General features: G+C 44.7%; 1 protein-coding gene across 1 annotated transcript in view; it reads right to left on the bottom strand.

Moving 5' to 3' along the window:
• The window catches only part of LOC122539512 (uncharacterized), a 230,757-nt gene that overhangs the window by 21,347 nt on the left and 188,812 nt on the right, over window positions 1–20,598 (bottom strand). Inside the window, exon 16 of the mRNA XM_087994168.1 lies at window positions 886–1,003. Within this exon, the coding sequence (XP_087850294.1) occupies window positions 886–1,003 (118 nt within the window). The remainder of the gene's footprint in view (window positions 1–885; window positions 1,004–20,598) is intronic.

Genomic DNA, 20,598 nt, shown 5'->3' with positions numbered 1-20,598 from the left:
ACAGGACCTAAGGATGTAGGGTGAGTAGAAAGAGGTGTTCAAGCTCTAAAATGACTGAACTTGCTGTTGATTGAGTCCTAGAGGTTGAAGGATCCCCAGGCAGAAGGTGGTGCTGTTCTTCCAACTTGAGCTGCAACTTGCTGGAACACTGCAGCAGGCCCGAGATAGAAATGTTGGTGTGGGAACATAGTGTGTGTTGAAATAGCAGGCAACTGGAATATGGGGGTTGTTTTTAACAGGCAGAGTGTAGGTGTTTGACGAACATCCAGTCTGTGTTTTGTTTTCCTACTGAAGAGGAGACGATTGTGAGCAGTGAATGCAGCAGACTAAATTGAACGAAATACAAGGAAATCACTGCTTCACCTGGAAGGTGTGTCTGGAGCTTTAAATTGTGAGGAGGGATAAAAATATTTTTACGTAGAGGGTGGTGGGAATCTGGAATGCTGTGTCTGGGAGGGTAGTTGAGGCAGGAAACTTCACACAATTTAAGAAGTGTTTGGAAGAGTAAGTGGGACCAGTGTAGATTTACAGGAGTTTTTGTCAGTGCAGACCTGATTGGCTGAAGGCCCTCTTCGGTACTGTGTGATTCTATGAATACTCCTGTCCTTTTGTGATAAACAACAAAACAGTGGGTGCATTGTTCAAACATCAGTGTGGCAAAATTACTATGGTCTCTCATCAGGAACAGAATGTTCATGTGGGCAAAGATGAACTGACAAGAGATCAAGCAGGGATTGGTAAAGGCAAGTCATTTCATTCATCAATTGAATGAACTTGAAACATCCTTATATTGCACACTTACTTGTAGCATAAATATTAATTCTGCTGCTATTTATTTGATTTTGTGTATATATGAATAGAGTGATTCTGTACAAATATACTTACTTTACCGATAGAGTGCATTTACTTCCAAGTGGATCCTGGCAGGTCTTTAAACAGGGACTTTCACAAGGCCTATATACCCATTCACATAAGGTGTACTCCGGTATTGCAAAGTCACACTCTGTAAAGATGACAGAACTATGAGAATATGTTTGGCAAGTGGTTCTCATTAGGCTTATTATGATTATATTATATCACTTACAGTGTGGAAACAGGCCCTTCGGCCCAACAAGTCCACACCGACCCTCCGAAGAGCAACCCACCCAGACCCATTCCCCTATATATACCCCTTAACCTAACGCTACAGGCAATTTAGCATGGCCAATTCACCTAACCTGCACATTTTTGGACTGTGGGAGGAAACACACACAGACACGGGAAGAATGTGCAAACTCCACACTGACTGTTGCCTGAGGCTGGAATTGAACCTGGGTCTCTGGCACCATGAGGCAGCAGTGCTAACCACTGTGCCACCGTGCATCACAGTGAGGAGAAAGTGAGGATTGCAGATGTTGGACATCAGAGTCGAGTGTGGTGCTTGAAAAGCACACAGCAGGTCAAGCAGCATCTGAGGAGCAGGAGATCTCATTCCTGATGAAGTGCTTATGCCCGAAATGTCGATTCACCTGCTCCTCGAATGCTGCCTGACCTGCTGTGCTTTTCTAGCACCGCACTTTTGACTTATTATCTCCAAAGTATTGTTTCTACATTAAAGTTCAAATTGGTGGCACTATTTACTTAAATGCAGTTTATTTCTTTGATTTTCAACATTCTTGACGTAATACAAAAAAAGTTTTGTTCTGGTGTATTGCCTTGTACGATTGAAAAATATGAGAGTAGTCATTGTATATTGTGGAAAATTCACTACTGCTCTGTGGTTCTCTTTGTGTAGTGTTAAATACAAGCCTATTTGTCCACAGTATTTTACTGTGGTCTGTTATCAATGTTTAAGTCAAGAGTGTGATGGAATACACCCCACTTGTCAAGAGTGTGATGGAATACACTCCACTTGACAGGATGAGGGCACTGTTGGGGGCTAGGCCAGACCACTCAGAACATTCTTAAGCAGGCAGCCCAGATCATAACTTTGCAATTTGTTTCAGTAAATGTACAGTGAAAATTACCCGGAGTGAGATAGCTAGGTTGATTACTGGATTTGAAAACAGACAAAAATTTATTCACAAGATTCCACAATGAAACACAAAGAGTAGAATAAAGAACCCCTACAGAACTCAGTCTATCCAAACTAGACTAAATTATGCTGTTCCAAATGTACACAACAGTCCCAATAAGCAAACCCTCTTGAAAAACAGTATAAAAAATAGAACAGATTGAAGTTATAAGGGGCAGAAACAGAGACAGCCAGTTCACACAGTCCACTGCTGAACTTCCCAACTAGTTCTGGACTGAACTAAACGGCTCAGCTAGAGATCTGACCACTCCCCTTTAATTATACAGGTCACTTCTAAAACATGACCACTTTGGCCTGAAGTCTCATCTGTTTACATATAAACAAAGAGGCCTCTCAATACCCTTTAATCTCTGTACCAAACCAGACTAATCAGCACCGAGAGCAGTTTATTACCCCTCTGAGAAAAGCCAAGGACACAGTATCCTTACGAAAAGGAACAGTTTTTAGAAAAAAGAAACCAGCTTTATGACAGCACCTCCAGCAATACTCAAGAAGCAGCACACTTGACTGGAATCAAATGCATCCATTCTCTCTGCTACTGATGCTCAGTAGCAGAAGTGTATACTGTTTACAATGTGCTGAAGAAAGGTGGCTGAATCCAAAACATTAACTTTGTTTTCTCTCCATAGATGCTACAATACCTGCTGAGGTTTTCCAGAAATTTCAGTTTTTGTTTCTGATTTCCAGCATCTACAGTTCTTTGGTTTTTTTGCATATTATCTACAAGATGCACTGTGGAAGTTCAGCAAGATTCCTTAGACACCATATTCCAAACCCACAACCATTATCATCTAGAAAGAATAGGGCAAAAGATATGTAGGAACACCATCCCCTGCAAGTTCCCCTCCAAGCCACTCACCATCCTGACTTAGAAATATATTGCCATCCCTTCACTGTCACTAGGTCACAATCCTATAACTTTTGCATTGTGGGTCTGCCTACACCAAATGAACTGCAGTGATTCAAGAAGACAGCTCAGGAGGCCACTAAGGAAGAGAGCTGAGCAGTTTGCCAGGGCTTCCACCTGCTGGTGATGTTAAAGGAGAGCAGATGGAGCAGTCGAATATACTCTCACTGTAAAAAAAGGTGCACAAAGGAAGGCTTATAGGAGGGGAACAGACAGACAAAGAAACTCCTTAAGCCAATTTAGGCCTTGGGCTTATGGCATGTAAATACAGTGAACAGTTCCTCATGTATCCTTAATTTCCCTACATACTTATAATGACCTGATGCCAACCAACTAAATAATTCTTGTTTCATGACAGTCAGACTGTCCATGTGTTCAAATCTTATGTCACATTTCTGGCATGATCAGAGGATGGACAATTCTGGAATCCACATTATAGGAGGGATGTGATAACACTGGAAATGAAATTTACTCGGATGTTGCCTAACCCTACTGCAGTTCAGGAATTGTTCACTGTCTTTCTTAATGTCTTTGTATACTAGTCTGTGAAACCATCTGGCTCTTCCCCTGTTGGAGTGTATCACAACCACAACCAACACTGCCATCACACACAGAGACCCTAGTGAAATGGCCTTCCCTTCTCACCATTTACTAACACCTTCCACCCCGACCTCAAATTTACTGGGACCGTCTCAGACTCCTCCCTCCCCTTCCTAGACCTCTCCATTTCTATCTTGGGCGACTGACTCAACACGGACATTTACTATAAACCGACCGACTCCCACAGCTACCTAGATTACACCTTCTCCCACTCTGCCCCCTGTAAAAATGCCATCCTATATTCCCAATTCCTTCGCCTCTGCCGCATCTGCTCCCAGGAGGACCAATTCCAATACCAAGCAACCCAGATGGCCTCCTTCTTCAAAGACCGCAATTTCCCCTCAGATGCTCTCCACCCCATCTCCTCCACTTCCCGCTCCTCCGCCCTTGAACCCCGCCCCTCCAATTGCCACCAGGACAGAACCCACTGGTCCTCACCTACCACCTACCACCCCACCAACCGCCAGATACATCGTATCATCCTTCGTCATCTCTGCCACCTCCAAACAGAGCCCACCACCAAGGATATATTTTCCTCCCCTCCCCTATCAGCATTCCGGAAAGACCACTCCCTCCGTGACTCCCTCGTCAGGTCCACACCCCCCACCAACCCAACCTCCACTCCCGGCACCTTCCCCTTTAACCGCAAGAAATGCAAAACCTGCACCCACACCTCCCCCCTCACTTCCCTCCAAGGCCCCAAGGGACACTTCCATATCCGTCACAAATTCACCTGCACCTCCACACACATCATTTACTGCATCTGCTGCACCCGATGTGGCCTCCTATACATTGGGGAGACAGGCCGCCAACTTGCGGAACGTTTCAGAGAACACCTCTGGGACACCCGCACCAAACAACCCAACCGTCCCGTGGCTGAACACTTTAACTCCCCCACCCACTCTGCCAAGGACATGCAGGTCCTTGGCTTCCTCCATCGCCAGACCATGGCAACATGATGCCTGGAGGAAGAGCGCCTCACCTTCCACCTAGGAACCCTCCAACCACAAGGGATGATTGCAGATTTCTCCAGCTTTCTCATTTCCCCTCCCCCATCTTATCTCAGTCTCAACCCGTAGACTCAGCACCACCTTCTTGACCTGCAATCTTCTTCCCGACCTCTCCGCCCCCACCCCTTCTCCGGCTATCACCCTCACCTTAACCTCTTTCCACCTATCGCATTCCCAACGCCCCTCCCCCAAGTCCCTCCTCCTTACCTTTTATCTTAGCCTGCTTGGCACACCTTCCTCATTCCTGAAGAAGGGCTTATGCCCGAAACGTCGATTCTCCTGCTCCTTGGATGCTGCAGCAACACATTTTTCAGCTCTGATCCCCAGCATCTGCAGTCCTCACTTTTTCCCTTCTCACCAGCCATTCAATTAGTTGGGCCTCCCAGTGATAGCCAGGTTGGGGAGGTGGGATAGATGGGAGTACTGAGGCGGGGATGTTGGGGGCATGTTCCTTCAAGATGAGGCTCAATCTTATGAAGTGCAAAGGGAACTTGCTTTGCAGTGCGTGTGAAATTTGGCAAGGTCATAGAGATCTTTAGCACAAAAATGGGCTCTTCTGTCCACCGAGTATGTGCCCGTCTAAAATAACCACCACACTATTCTAATCTCATTTTCTAGCACTTGGTCCGTAGCCTTGTTGTTGTGTCACCATAGTCTTACCAGACCACAGGGGCTGCTCTCTTATTAGAGAGAAGCAACTGGTGGTGATTTAACATGAGGACCTCCAGGTGAGGGAAGAGGTTGAGAAGGAGAGGTCTTCATGGTAATCTCAAACCGATGATGGGAATTGAACCCACACTGTTGGCATCATACTGCTCTGCAAATCACCAATCCAGCTAATTGAGCTAAACCAATTCCCATAGCTACGTATGCCTTGCCGTCACAAGTGCACATCTAAATACTTCAACGTTATGAGGGTCTCTACCTTTATCACCCTTACAGACAGTGAGTTTCAGATTTCCACTGTATGCCCTCTGGGTGAAAACATATCTCTCCTCATGTCTTCTCTAAACTTTCTACCCCTCACTTTAAATCAAGTCCCTTCCTGTCTACCCTATCTATGCCCCTTACAGTTTTACATATCTCATTCATATCTCCTCTCAACCTCTGCTCCGAAGATAACAATTCCAGTCTGTCCAATATCTCTTCATAGCTAATACTCTCCAGCCTAGATTCTATCCTAGTAAAACCCCTCTGCACCCTCTCCAGTATTATCACATCCCTTCTATAATGTGGATCCCAGAACTGTACACAATACTCTAGCATTCTTGATGAAGGGCTTATGCTCGAAATGTCGATTCTCCTGCTCCTTAGATGCTGCCTGACCTGCTGTGCTTTCCCAGCACCACACTCTTGACTCTGACCGTCAGCACCTGCAGTCCTCACTTTCACTAGCTGTGGCCTAATCAACATTTTAGACAGTTTCAGCATAACCTCCCTGCTCATCCATGTACCTATCCAAGAGTCGCTTAAATATCCCGAATGTATCTAACTCGACTATCACTGCTGGCAGTGCATTCCACGCACCCACCACTCTCTGTGTATCAAACCTACCTCTGACATTTCACCTAAACTGTTCTCCAATCACCTTATAATTATGCCTCTTCGTGATACCCAGGGGAAAAAAAGCCTCTGGCTGTCTACTCTATCTATGCCTCTCATCATCTTGTACTCCTCTATTATACAGCTGCTGCATAACCTGTAGCTCTTAAACTCAAATTCCCCTGCTAATGAAAACCAACACACTATATGCCTTCTTAACACCCCTTTCGACTTGGGTGGCAACTTTGAGGGATCTATGGATATGGACCCCAAAATCCCTGTTCCTCTAAATTGCCAAGAATCCTGCCTTTAACCCTGAATTCATCATTCAAATTCAATCTTCCAAAATGAATCACTTCACACTTTTCCAGGTTGAACTCCGTCAGACAGATAGACAGACCTCCAGTCACAAAAACACTTCTTGACCATCACCATCCGCTTATGGCTACTCAGTCAATTCTGGATCCAATTTGCTAAATTCCCTGGATCCCATGGCTGCTACCTTTGCTATCAGCCTTCCAAGTGGATCAAAAGCCTCGCTGAAGTCTACATAAAAGACATGAAAAACACTGATTCATCAATACACCTTGTCACCTCTTCAAAAAATTCAATCAAGTTGGCTTCCCTTAACAAACCACGCTGACAGTTGTTGATGAATTCCTGATTCTCTAAATGCAGATTAATTCTTCTTTATTCATTTGTGGGATGTGAGTGTCACTGGCTGGGCCAGCTTTTATTACCCATCCCTAGTTGCCCTTGAGAAGGTGGTGGTGAGCTGTCTTCTTGAACCGCTGCAGTACACCTTCTGTGTATTGACCCACAATGACGTTAGGGAGGGAATTCCAGGATTTTTATCCAGCGATAGTAAAGGATATATTTCCAAGTCAGGATGGTGAGTGTTTGGAGGGGAACTCGCAGGTGATGGTGTTCTTGTGTGTCTGCTGCCCTAGGTGGAAGTGGTCATGGGTTTGGAAGGTGCTGTCTGATGAGCTTTGGTGAATATCTGCAGTGCATTTTTTAGATCGTACACATTGCTGCTCTGAGTGCCGGTGGAGGAGGGAGTGGATGTTTGTGGATCTGTGCCATTCAGGCAGGCTGCTTTGTCTTGGATGGTGTCAAACTTCTTGAGTGTTGTTGGAGCTGCACCAGGCAAGTGGGGAGTATTCCATCACACTCCTGACCTGTGCCTTGTAGATGATGGACAGGCTCTGGAGAGTCATGAGATGAGTTAATCGCTGCAGTATTCCTAGCCTCTGACTTGCTCCTGATCCATCGTGTTTATGTGGTGAGACCAGTTCAGTTTCTAGTCAATGATACCCGGCCAATTACTGCCCCATCAGTCTACTCTTGATCATCAGTAAAGTGATGGAAGGTGTCATCAACAATGCTATCAAGCAGCACCTACTCAGCAATAACCTGCTCAGTGACCCCCAGTTTGGGTTGCGCCAGGGCCATTCAAATCCTGATCTCATTACAGTCTTGGTTCAAACATGGACAAAAGAGCTGAATTCCAGAGGGGAGGAGAGAGTGACAGCCCTTGACATCAAGGCTGCATTTGACTGAGTGTAGCATCAAGGAGCCCTGGCAAAACTGGAGTCAGTTAGTTCTAGGGGGCAAACTCATTGCTGGTTGGAGTCATACCTGACACATAGGAAGATGGCTGTGGTTGTTGGAGATCAGAGTCTAGATTAGAGTGGTGCTGGAAAAGCACAGCAGGTCAGGCAGCATCCGAGGAGCAGGAAGATTGACGTTTCGGGAAAAAGCCTTTCATCAGGAATGAAGGCAGGCAGCCTCCAGGGTCGAGAGATAATTGGGAGGCGGTGGGACTGGGGAAAAGATAGCAAAGAGTACAATAAGTGGATGGGGGTGGAGATGAAGGTGATAGGTCAGAGCAGAGGGTGAAGCAGATAGGTGGGAAGGAAGATTGGCAGGTAGGACAGGTCATGAGAATGGTGCTGAGCTAGAAGGTTGGAACTGGGGTAAGGTGGGTGGAGGGGACATGAGGAAACTGGTGAAGTCCACATTGATGCCCTGGGGTTGAAGTGTTCCGAGGCAGAAGATGAGGCGTTCTTCCACCTGGTATTGGGTGGTCTCCCAGACCATACAGAACCTCATCACCTCAAGAGATCTCCCACCCACAGCTTCCAAACTCGTAGTCCGGGAACCCTAGCACCTCTCGATTCTACCTCCTTCCCAAGATCCACAAGCCTTACCACCCTGGCCAACCCATTGTCTCAGCATGCTCCTGCCCCACCAAACACATCTCCACCTACCTCGACACTGTCCTATTCCCCCCTAGTCCAGGAACTCCTCACATACGTTCGAGACACCACACGCCTTCGACCTCCTCCAAGACTTCCGTTTCCCCGGCCCCCAATGCCTCATCTTCACCATGGATATCCAATCCCTCTACACCTCCGTCCGCCATGACCAGGGCCTCCAAGCCCTCCGTTTCTTCCTCTCCTGACGTCCCCAACAGTACCCTTCCACCAACACTGTCATTATTTTGGCTGAACTGGTCCTCACCCTTAACAATTTCTCCTTTGAATCCTCTCACTTCCTCCAGACCAAAGGGATAGCCATGGGCACCCGTAGGGGCCCCAACTATGCCTGTCTCTTTGTTGGCTACGTAGAACAGTCGATCTTCCGTAATTACACCGGCACCATTCCCCACCTCTTCCTCCGCTATATTGATGACTGCATTGGTGTCACCTCGTGCTCCCACGAGGAGGTTGAGCAGTTCATCAACTTAACCAACACATTCCACCCAGACCTTAAATTTACCTGGACCATCTCTGACACATCCCTCCCCTTCCTGGACCTCTCCATCTCCATCAATGACGACTGACTCAACACTGACATTTTTTACAAACCCACCGACTCCCACAGCTACCTGGATTATACCTCTTCTCACCCTACCTCCTGCAAAAATGCTATCCCGTATTCCCAATTCCTCCACCTCCGCCGTATCTGCTCCCAGGAGGACCAATTCCATCACAGAACACATCAGATGGCCTCCTTCTTTAAAGACTGCAATTTCCCTTCCCACGTGGTTAAAATGCCCTCCAACGCATCTCATCCACATCCCACCCCTCCTCCCTCAAACCCCACCCCTCCAACCGTAACAAGGACAGACCCCCCCCCCCCCCAGTCCTCACCTTCTACCCTACCAACCTTCATAGAAACCTCATCATCCACTGACATTTCCGCCACCTCCAAATGGACCCCAACACCAGGGATATATTTCCCTCCCCACCTCTTTTCACTTTCCGCAAACACCATTCCCTCTGTGTGGGGGGTCCACGCCCCCCCAACAACCCACCCTCCCCTCCTGGCACCTTTCCCTGCCATCGCAGGAATTGCAAAACCTGCGCTGACACCTCCTCCCTCACCGCCATCCAAGGCCCCAAAGGAGCCTTCCACATCCATCAAAGTTTCACTTGCACATCCACCAATGTCATTTATTGTATCCGTTGCTCCTGATGTGGTCTCCTCTACATTGGGGAGACTGGGTGCCTCCTAGCAGAGTGCTTCAGAGAACATCTCCAGGACACTCGCACCAATCAACCCCACCGCCCTGTGGCCCAACATTTCAACTCCTCCTCCCACTCTGCCGAGGACATGCAGGTCCTGGGCCTCCTTCACCGCCAATCCCTCACCACCCGACGCCTGGAGGAAGAACGCCTCAACTTCTGCCTTGGAACACTTCAACTCCAGGGCATCAATGTGGACTTCACCAGTTTCCTCATTTCCCCTCCCCCCACCTTACCCCAGTTCCAACCTTCCAACTCAGCACCATCCTCATGACCTGTCCTACCTGCCAATCTTCCTTCCCACCCTTCCACTCCACCCTCCCCTCTGACCCATAACCTCATCCCCATCCCCATCCACCTTTTGTACTCTTTGCTATCTTTTCCCACCCTCCCCTCTGACCTATCACCTCCTTCCCCACCCCCATTCACCTACTGTACTCTTTGCTACCTTCTCCCACCCTCCTCTCTGACCTATCATCTTCATCCCCACTCCCATCCACCTACTGTACCTTCTCCCCAGCCCCAACCCCCTCCCATTTATCTCTCCACTCTGGAGGCTCCCTGCCTTCATTCCTAATGAAGGGTTTTGCCCGAAATGTCGATTTTCCTGCTCCTCCGATGCTGCCTGACCTGCTGTGCTTTTCCAGTACCACTCTAATCTAGACTCTGATTTCCAGCATCTGCAGTCCTCACTTATGCCTAGTTGTTGGAGATCAGACATCTCAGCTCCAGGACATCTCTGCAGGAGTTCCTCAGGGTAGTGTCCTAGGCCCAACTATCTTCAGATGCTTCATTAATGATCTTCCCTCCATCATAAGGTCAGAAGTGGGGATGTTTGTTGATCATCGCACAACGTTCAGTACCATTTGCAACTCCTCAGACACTGAAGCAATCCACGTCCAAATGGAACAAGATGTGGGCAATATCCACACTTTTCAACTCTGATCTGCATTTGCAGTCCTCACTTTCTCCTACTTGTTAGTCAAAGCCTGGAAATTGTCCACATCTTATTGCATTTGGACGTGATGGCCACATTGAGATGGTTGAATTGAATTCTGTCCCTCAGAATTGCTTCTAAATGTTTCACATCACCAAGGCTAAACTTACTGGCCTGCAGTTTCCTTGTTTATCCCTTGCCTCATTCTTGATTGGCTGTCCTCCAGTCCTCCAACATCTCTCCTGTCACCAGAGAGGAATTGAAAATTTTTGAAAACACTGCTGCTATTTCGTCCCATGTCTCTTTCAAAAACCTGGGATATATTTCATCTGACCTTGGAAATTTATATACTTTTCTACACCCACATCGTCTCTCTCACTAGTGAACACAAACACAAAGTATTTATTTAGAACCCAATCTACATTCTCTGGCTCCAATCACAAAATTCTGCTGTGGTCCTTAATGGGCCTACTCTTGTTATTCTTTCGCCCTTAATGTACCTGTAATAGAGCTGATTGGTAAACAGGTATGCTCAGGTAAATATTTACAATTTTTATCACTTCATGCTTGTAAGGTTCATTTGTAATGTATAATTTCGAAGAGTCATAGTCCGTGGTAACAAGGAACAGGACAGATGACCTTAGAGAAAGTGATATTATTTGATATTAATCAACCTGTACTGAGTTTAGTTTAAAACAGTAAGTCATAGCAGGTGAGCTCAAAGCTGTGGTGTGTTCCTCCTGTTATTTGGTAAATGCAGTGATTCTAACGAGGTCAGATAGGTGGGCCTCATTGAATATGAGTTCCCTGATTCGGCTATTAATCTGGTGCAATCAGGGAGCCCTCTGACAGATATTAATAAGAGTATCGGAGGGCCCTCCTCACAGGAGTATTTCCTCTGTCCCTCAGGGACCTGGTGGAGGCGTTGTATGCAGTAGTCACTTATAACTGCAGATTGTGATGATTCATGGACTCCTAGGCCAACTGCTTAATTTGCAGCACTGCAGAGTTGTGGACCATCTATATATTGGTTGTGGACATTTGCACCCCCTTTTTATTTGAGAAACCATCTGCTAAGTTTTCAGTTGCACTTTAGCCCCATGGTCCTGATCTTTGGACACCTGGTGGACAAATGGGAGGACCTCTTCATGGGTCTGCTCCTGGAACTGGCTAGGCTGTCTATAAACAGATTCAGGCAGTGGGCCATGTAGTCTGTCACCTGTGCTAATTGCATGCCTCTCTTCATTTGAGGCTAGCTGTCATTGGAGAGGGAACACGTGGCATCCACCAATGCTCTCAATACTTTGAGGGAGAGGGGTGTACTGCAGGGAATGGAGTGCTTTATTTCCCTCCCAAACTCTATTTCGATTTAGTCCCTTCCTTCTCTCCCTACCACCTCGCCAACCACTTCATTCTTTGACGTAAGCATTGTCTTTATCAAGCTTTCCTTGTTACTGTTTCACTCGCCACATGGGTTCTTTCCTGCTGGTGGAAAGTATAAAATAGAATATTTGCACAGTGGTGTATGTTTACTGTCTCAGTACACATACATACATAGCTGTGGGTGATTTGAGGAAAATATAAGCACTACTGCTCAACCACCTTTGGTTGTAGTGGTAGTGTGGGGGCTATTGAGAAGAAGAAAAAAAGAGAAAACGAAAACAAAAGAAAAAAGGATGTGTCAGATTCTGTTCACTCTGAGAGTTGGCTCTAGATCAGTGTCAAGGACTCTTCAAGTGTAAATAAAGGATGACCCGATAATGAACAGGTCTCTCTGGAGTTATTACAGTAATATAGGCACATTCTCAGTGGCCATTTGCAGGAAGGATCTCCAGATGCAAGGCCTGGTAGCTTGAGTTAGGGAGCTGTTATTGTGGCTGGGGACACTGAGGAATGTTGTGAAGCTGAGAGAATTGTGGATAGCATGTACAGAGAGGTGGTCACACTGCAGGGTAGGATTCCATCAGCAGAAAGGTGACCATCAGGCAGAGTAAAAGGACTAAGTAGGTAGTACAGGAATCCCCTGTAGCTATTCCCTTGTAGGGAAACGGATATGCCACTTTAGATACTTTTGGGGGTGATAGTCACTCAGGGAAAAAAGCAACAGCTAAATTTGTGGCACCATGGTTGATTGTCTTGCACAGAGATGGAGTAAAAGGTGTAGAAATGCAATAGTCATGGGGATTCAATTGTAAGGAGAATGGATAGGCATTTCTGTGGTGGCAAATATGGCTCCAGCTGCTAAAGTCAATCAGGTCTCAGAGTGACTACAGGACAGATATTAAACAGATTTACTGTGGAGAAAGAAATTAAGGCTAGAGAACTCAGGGAGGTAAATATTGAAGTTTTGTAAACAATTCACTTTACAGAAGAGGAACTGCTGGAGATCTTAGAAAATACAAAGGTGGATAAATCTCCAGGGCCTGATTTAATGTGTACCAGGACTTTGTGGGAGATTTTGGGGGGAAATTGCAGGGCCCCTTGCAGAAGTATTTATGTCATCTATAACTAAAGGTAGGTGCCAGATGACTGGAGAGGGGCTAATGTTGTGACTTTGTTTAACAAGGGCCATAAGGAGAAGCCTAGGAACTACAGACCTGTTGGTCTGACTTCGGTGGTGGGTAAGTGTTGGAAGTGATTCTGAAAAATAGGATTTATAAGCATTTAGAGACAAAAGGAATGATTAAGAATAGTCAGCATGGTTTTGTGCAAGGGAAACCGTGTCTCACAAACTTAGACTTTAGTAAAGCCTTTGACAAGGTTCCAGATGGTACACTAATTAGTTAAATTAGATCACATGGGATTCAGGGTGAGCTTGCCACTTGGATACACAATTGGCTTAACGGCAGGACACAGAGAGTGATGGTGGAGGGTTGTTTTTCAGTCTGGAGATCTGTGACCAGTGGTCTTCCACAGAGATCAGTACTGGGTCCACTTTTGTTTGTCATTTATTTAATTGATTTAGATGAGCATATGGAAAGCATGGTTAGTAAGTTTGTAGATGACACCAAAATTTATGATTCGGAGATGCCGGTGCTGGACTGGGGTGTACAAAGTTAAAAATCACACAACAACAGGTTATAGTCCAACAGGTTTAATTAGAAGCACTAGCTTTCGGAGTGACACTCCTTCATCAGGTGATAGTGGAGGGCTCAATCCCAACACACAGAATTTGTAGCAAAAATTTACAGTGTGATGTAATTGAAATTATATATTGAAAAATTGATTGTCTGTTAAGCCTTTCATCTGTTAGAATACAGTGATAGTTTCACTTCCTTTGTGTGTAAATCACAAAACCATTTTTTTTAAAAGCTGCATTCTCGGGTTAGCTGTTAACAATGGTGATAGCTAGACAATATGTTGAAGGTGTTGGCCCCCTGTGTTCTCTGTCTATGCCATGATGTTTAGATTGATTCTAATCTAAAAAGTGAGATAACGGCGTTTTACATAAATTCAGGCAATTTTTGAGCTCAGAGTTCTACATGAATGCATGCAGTTTTTGAGCAAAGTACAATGTAACCCTGAAAGTACAAATTCACCCCACAAAATATATGTGTGCAGGTGGGTCTTTGTCTGTTTGTGTGTGCGTATCTGTCTGGGTTGGGGGTTGTGAGTGTGAGAAAGTGTATGTGTGTGTGTGTAGTGAGTGCAGAGTGTCTTAAGTCTGTGAGGGGGTGCATGTGTGAATGTGGGAGTGTGTGTATCTGTAAGGGTGTGTGTGGGTGTCTGTGTGCACGTCTGTGTGTATGTGTGTCCGTGTGTATGTGTGTATAGGCATGCCTGTGTGTGTGTGTGTGTGAGACAGTGTGTGTGTGTGTAGGAGTATCAGTGTGTGTGTATAGTGCAATGGTGGTCACCTGTAATGTGACATGAACCCAAGGTCCTGGTTGAGGCCCTCCCTATGGGTACTGAACTTAGCTATCAGCCTCTGCTCGGCCACTTTTCTCTGCTGCTTGTCCCGAAGTCCACCTTGGATGATGGTCACCCGAAGGTCCGACATTCGCTCCGAAAGCTAGTGTGCTTCCAATTAAACCTGTTGGACTATAACCTGGTGTTGTGTGATTTTTAACCAAAATTTATGGTATAGTGGGGCAGTGAAGAAGGTTATCTAAGATTATAAAGAGATCTTGATCAATTGGGGCAATGGGCTGAACAGTGGCAAATGGAGTTTAATTTGGATAATTTCAGAGGATTAGATAGGGTAGATAGTGAATGTCTTTTTCTTAGGATGATGATGTCAGCTTGTACGAGGGGGCATAGCTACAAATTGAGGGGTGATAGATTTAAGACAGATGTCAGAGGCAGGTTCTTTACTCAGAGAGTGGTATGGGTGTGGAATGCCCTACCTGCCAATGTAGTTAACTCAGCCACATTAGGGAGATTAAAACAATCCTTGGATAAGCACATGGATGATGATGGAATAGTTAGGGGGATGGGCTTCGATTAGTTCACAGGTCGGCACAACATCGAGGGTTGAAGGGCCTGTTCTATGTTCTAAATGCGAGATATTACATTTTGGTAAAACAAAGGCAAGATGTATACAATTAAAAGTAGGGCCTTTGGTAGTGTTGTAGAACAGAGAGACCGAGGTGTTCAGGTACATAATTCTTTGAAGTTTCTATGAAATATAGATAAAGTGGTTAAGAAGGCATTTAGTATGCTTGCCTTCATTGCTGAGATCTTTGAATATAGGAGTTGGAACATTATGTTGAGGAGGTACAGGACATTGGTGAAGCCTCTTCTGTAATACTGTGTCCAGTTCTGGTCGCCCTCTTATAGGAAGGATATGATTAAGCTGGAGAGGATTCAGAAGAGATTTACCAGGATATTGCTGGGAATGGAGAGTTTGAGTTATGAAGAGAGGTTGGATAGGCTGGGACCATTTTCCACTTGAGTGTAGGAGGTTGAGATGTGACCTTATAGAAGTTTATAAAATAAGGAGGGGTATAGATAAGGTGACTGGCAGGTGTATTTTTTCCTAGGGTGGAGGATTTCAAGTCTACTTTTAAGAGGATAAAGATTAAAAAAAGACATGAGGAGCAATTTTTTTACACAGATGGTAGTTTGTGTATGGAATGAACTCCCAGAGGAAGTGGTGGATGCAGGTACAGTTAAACACTTAAAATACATTTAGATAAGTACATGAATATGAAATGTTTGGAGGGATATGGGCCAAGCACAGGCAGGTGGGACTAGTTTAGTTTGGGATTATGGACTGATTGGACTGAAAGGTCTGTTTCCCTGTTGTATGACACCATGACTCTATGACATCCTGAGGGGGAGGGGGAGCATCCAATGGTTGTGGCACACATTGGTCCCAAAAAAATGAGTTTAAAAAAGGGTCCTAAAAAAGATCCTAAAAGTAGAATATAGGGAGTTAGGCAGCAAGCTAAAAGGTAGGACCTCAAAAGTAGTGGTCTCAGGATTATTACTAGTGCCATGTGCTAGTCAGAGTCGAAATAGCAGGATATAGTGAATGAGCACATGACTAAAGAGATGGTGTGAGGGGGAGCTTTTCAGATTCCTGGGGCATTGGGACTGGTTTTGGTGAGGTTGGACCAGTGTAAACTGCACAGGATACATTTGAGCGGAAGCCAGACTGATGCGCTAGGGAAAGTATTTGAGAGTGGTTGGGGGAGATTAAACTAAATTGGTAGGGGAATGGAAACCTGTGCAAGGGGTCAGAGGAAGAGAAAGCAAAGACAAGAATAAATGGCAGAAAAGGGAATAAGAGAAGTGATAGGCTGAAAAATCAAAGACAATAATCAACCAAGACCGTAATAAAAAATAGTGGAATGGGATAAAGATGTTAAAAGGGCAAGCCTTAATATTTGATGCCTAAATGCATGAAACCTTCATAATAAAGTGGATGAATTAATCATACATGCAGACATAACCAGATAGATATGGTTGGGATTACAGAGACATGGTTGCAAGGTGACCAGGAATGGGAACTGAACATCCACAGGTATTTAGCAATTAGGAAGGACAAAGAAAGAGGGAAGGCAGTGGAGTTACTGATTAAAGAGGATATAAACACAATGTTGAGAAATTATATTAGCTCAGACCATGTTGAATCTATGTGAATAGAACTGAGAAATATCAAGGGTCAAAAAACAGTCTTTGGATTAATATATAGAAATTGGGTGATAGTGGGAATGGCATTAAACTGGAAATCAGAGATGCATGCAGTTAAACAAAATGTAATTATGGTGACTTTAATGTGAATAAAGATTTGGCGAATCCAATTAGCCCATAGGGAAATTCCGATATAGTTAAAATAGGGATGTTTGACTCTTACAAAAAAGACAGACACAGATGAGAAGACACAATCATCAGCTTGCACTCCTCAGCCATATTGTCATGGAAAAACTGGTGTTTAACAGTTGGCATCTCCATTCATATTCTCAAGTATACACAGGATGGTTTTCTGGACTAATATATCAAGAAACCAACTGGAGAAAAAGCCATTTTAGTCTGGGTATTATGCAATGAGAAAGGAATAATTCGTTCTGTAGCTGTGAGAGACCCCTTTGTATGAGTGACCTTAATATGATCAAATTCTTCATCAAGATGGAGAATGATGTAGTTGATTGTGACCGAGTCCTGAATCTTAATAATGGAAATTACAATGATATGAGGCATGAGTTAGCTATGATGGATTGGGAAATGTTACTGAAAGAAAAAAAACTTTGAATAAGCAATGGCAAATATTCAAAGAGCAAATGGGTCAACTACAAAAAGTGCTTATTCCTGTTTGGCACAAGAGTACAAAAAGAAGTGGCCAAACTATGGGTTACAAGGGAAGTTAGAGATTGTATTAGATGCAAAAAAGAGACATAAATTGACAAGAAAAAAAACAATATACCTAAGGATTGGGAATAGTCTAGAAATCACAAAGGAAGACCAAAAAATTGATTAAGAAGCAGAGTCTGACAATAAGCTTGTGAAGCATTGACTGCAAAAGTTTCTTGTGGTATGTAAAGAGAAAAAAGATTGACAAAAACTAATACAGGTCCCCTCTGTTCAGAAACAGGGCAATTTCTTATGGTGAATAAAGAAATGGCTGACAAATTAAATTCATACTTCCCTTCTGTCTTCACAAACAATATGAAAAATGCATCAAAAATAATAGGGAACATAGAATTTAGTGAGAGGAAGGAACTGAAGCAAATGCACCACTTTCTCTGGCAGTTCATTCATGCATTAACCACTCTCTTGGGATAAAAAAAATGCCCCTTGCCTTTTTAAATCTTTCTCCTCTCAACTTAAAAATATGTTCCTAGTTTTGAACTCACTTAACCTGGGAAAAATACCTTTGTTATTCACCTTATCTATGCCCCTCATGATTTTATAAATCTCTATAAGGTCACACCTCAACCCCCATGCTCCAGTAAAAAATGCCGTAGCCTGTTTTTATAACTGAAATCCTCCATTCCTGGCAATATCATAGAACACAGAACATTACAGTGCAGTACAGGCCCTTCGGCCCTCAATGTTGCACTGACCTGTCATACCAATCTCAAGCCTATCTAACCTACACTATTCCATGTACGTCCATATGCTTGTCCAATGACGAGTTAAATGTACTTAAAAGTTGGCAAATCTACGACCGTTGCAGGCAAAGCATTCCATACCCTTACTACTCTCTGAGTAAAGAAACTACCTCTGTCCTATGTCTATCACCCCTCAATTTAAAGCTACGCCCCCTCGTTCTCTCCGTCACCATACTTGGAAAAAGACCCTTCCTGTCCACTTTATCTAACCCTCTGATTATCTTATATGTCTCTATTAAGTCACCTCTCAACCTTTTTCTCTCTAATGAAAACAGCCTCAAGTCCCTCAGTTTTTCCTCGGAAGACCTTCCCTCCATACCAGGCAACGTCCTGGTAAATCTCCTCTGCACGCTTTCCAAAACTTCCACATTCTTCTTATAATGCGGTGACCAGAACTGTACAGAATACTCCAAGTGCGGCCGCACCAGAGGTTTGTACAGCTGCAGCATAACCTCATGGTTCCGGAACTTGATCCCTCTATTAATAAAAGCTAAAACACTGCATGCCTTCTTAACAACCCTGTCAACCTGGGTGGCAACTTTCAAGGATCTGTGTACATGGACACCGAGATCTCTCTGCTCATCTACACTACCAAGAATCTTACCATTAGCCCAGTACTTTGCATTCCAGTTACTCCGACCAAAGTGAATCACCTCACACTTGTCCGCATTAAACTCTATTTGCCACATCTCAGTCCAGCTCTGCAGCTTATCTATGTCTCTCTGTAACCTACAACATCCTTCGTCACTATCCACGACTCCACCAACCTTAGTATCGTCTGCAAATTTACAAACCCACCCTTCTACACCCTCATCCAGGTCTTTTATAAAAATGACGAACTGCAGTGGACCCAACACCGACCCTTGCGGTATACCACTGGTAACTGGACTCCAGGATGAACATTTCCCATCAACCACCACCCTCTGTCTTCTTTCAGCAAGCCAATTACTGATCCAAACTGCTATATCTCCCACAATCCCATTCCTCCGCATTTTGTACAATAGCCTACTGTGGGGAACCTTATCGAACGCCTTGCTGAAATCCATATACACCACATCAACCGGTTTACTCTCATCTACCTGTTTGGTCACCTTCTCAAAGAACTCAATAAGGTTTGTGAGGCACTACCTACCCTTCACAAAACCGTGCTGACTATCCCGAATCAAATTATTCTTTTCTCGATGATAATAAATCCTATCTCTTATAACCTTTTCCAACACTCTACCAACAACTGAAGTAAGGATCACTGGTCTATAATTACCTGGGTTGTCTCTACTCCCCTTCTTGAACAGGGGAACCACATTTGCTATCCTCCAGTCTTCTGGCACTATTCTTATAGACAATGACGATTTAAAGATCAATGCCAAAGGCTCAGCAATCTCCTCCCTGGCCTCCCAGAAGATCCTAGGATAAATCCCATCCGGCCCAGGGGACTTATCTATTTTCACATTCTGCAGGATTTCTAATACCTCTTCCTTGTGAACCTCAATCCCACCTAGTCTAGTAGCCTGTATCTCAGTATTTTCATAGAACATAGAACATAGAAGAATACAGTGTAGTACAGGCCCTTCGGCCCTCGATGTTGCGCCGATCCAAGCCCACCTAACCTACACTAGCCCACTATCCTCCATATGCCTATCCAATGCCCGCTTAAATGCCCATAATGAGGGAGAGTCCACCACTGCTACTGGCAGGGCATTCCATGAACTCACGACTCGCTGAGTAAAGAACCTACCCCTAACATCTGTCCTATACCTACCCCCCCTTAATTTAAAGCTATGCCTCCTTGTAATAGCTGACTCCATACGTGGAAAAAAACAACATTGTCGTTTTCTAGAGTGAATACTGTTGAAAAATATTCATTAAGTGCTTCCCCTATCTCCTCTGACTCCACACACAACTTCCCACTACTCTCCTTGACTGGCCCTAATCTTACTCTCGTCTTTCTTTTATTCCTTAAATACCTATAGAAAGCCTTAGGGTTTACCCTGATCCTATCCGCCAACAACTTCTCATGTCTCCTCCTGGCTCTTCTAAGCTCTCTCTTTAGGTCTTTCCTGGCTACCTTGTAACCCTTAAGCGCCCTAACTGAGCCTTCACATCTCATCCTAACATAAGCCTTCTTCTTCCACTTGACCAGAAATTCCATTTCCTTCGTAAACCATGGCTCCCGTGCTCTACAGCTTCCTCCCTGCCTGACAGGTACATACTTATGTAGGACATACAGGAGCTTTTCCTTGAATAAGCTCCACATTTCTAATGTGCCCATCCCCTGCAGTTTCCTTCCCCATCCTATGCTTCCTAAATCTTGCCTAATCACATCATAAATGCCTTTCCTCCAGCTGTAACTCTTGCCCAGTGGTATACACCTATCCCTTTCTATCACTAAAGTAAACATAATAGAATCCTGATCACTATCACCAAAGTGCTCACCTACTT

This window comes from Chiloscyllium plagiosum, unplaced genomic scaffold, assembly GCF_037043375.1.
Source record: "Chiloscyllium plagiosum isolate Xiang-an unplaced genomic scaffold, Cpla_swu_hap1 HiC_scaffold_2, whole genome shotgun sequence".
Taxonomy (NCBI): Eukaryota; Metazoa; Chordata; class Chondrichthyes; order Orectolobiformes; family Hemiscylliidae; genus Chiloscyllium; species Chiloscyllium plagiosum.
The sequence above is the reverse complement of the archived record's forward strand: the minus strand, read 5'-3'. Positions and strand labels throughout refer to the sequence as shown.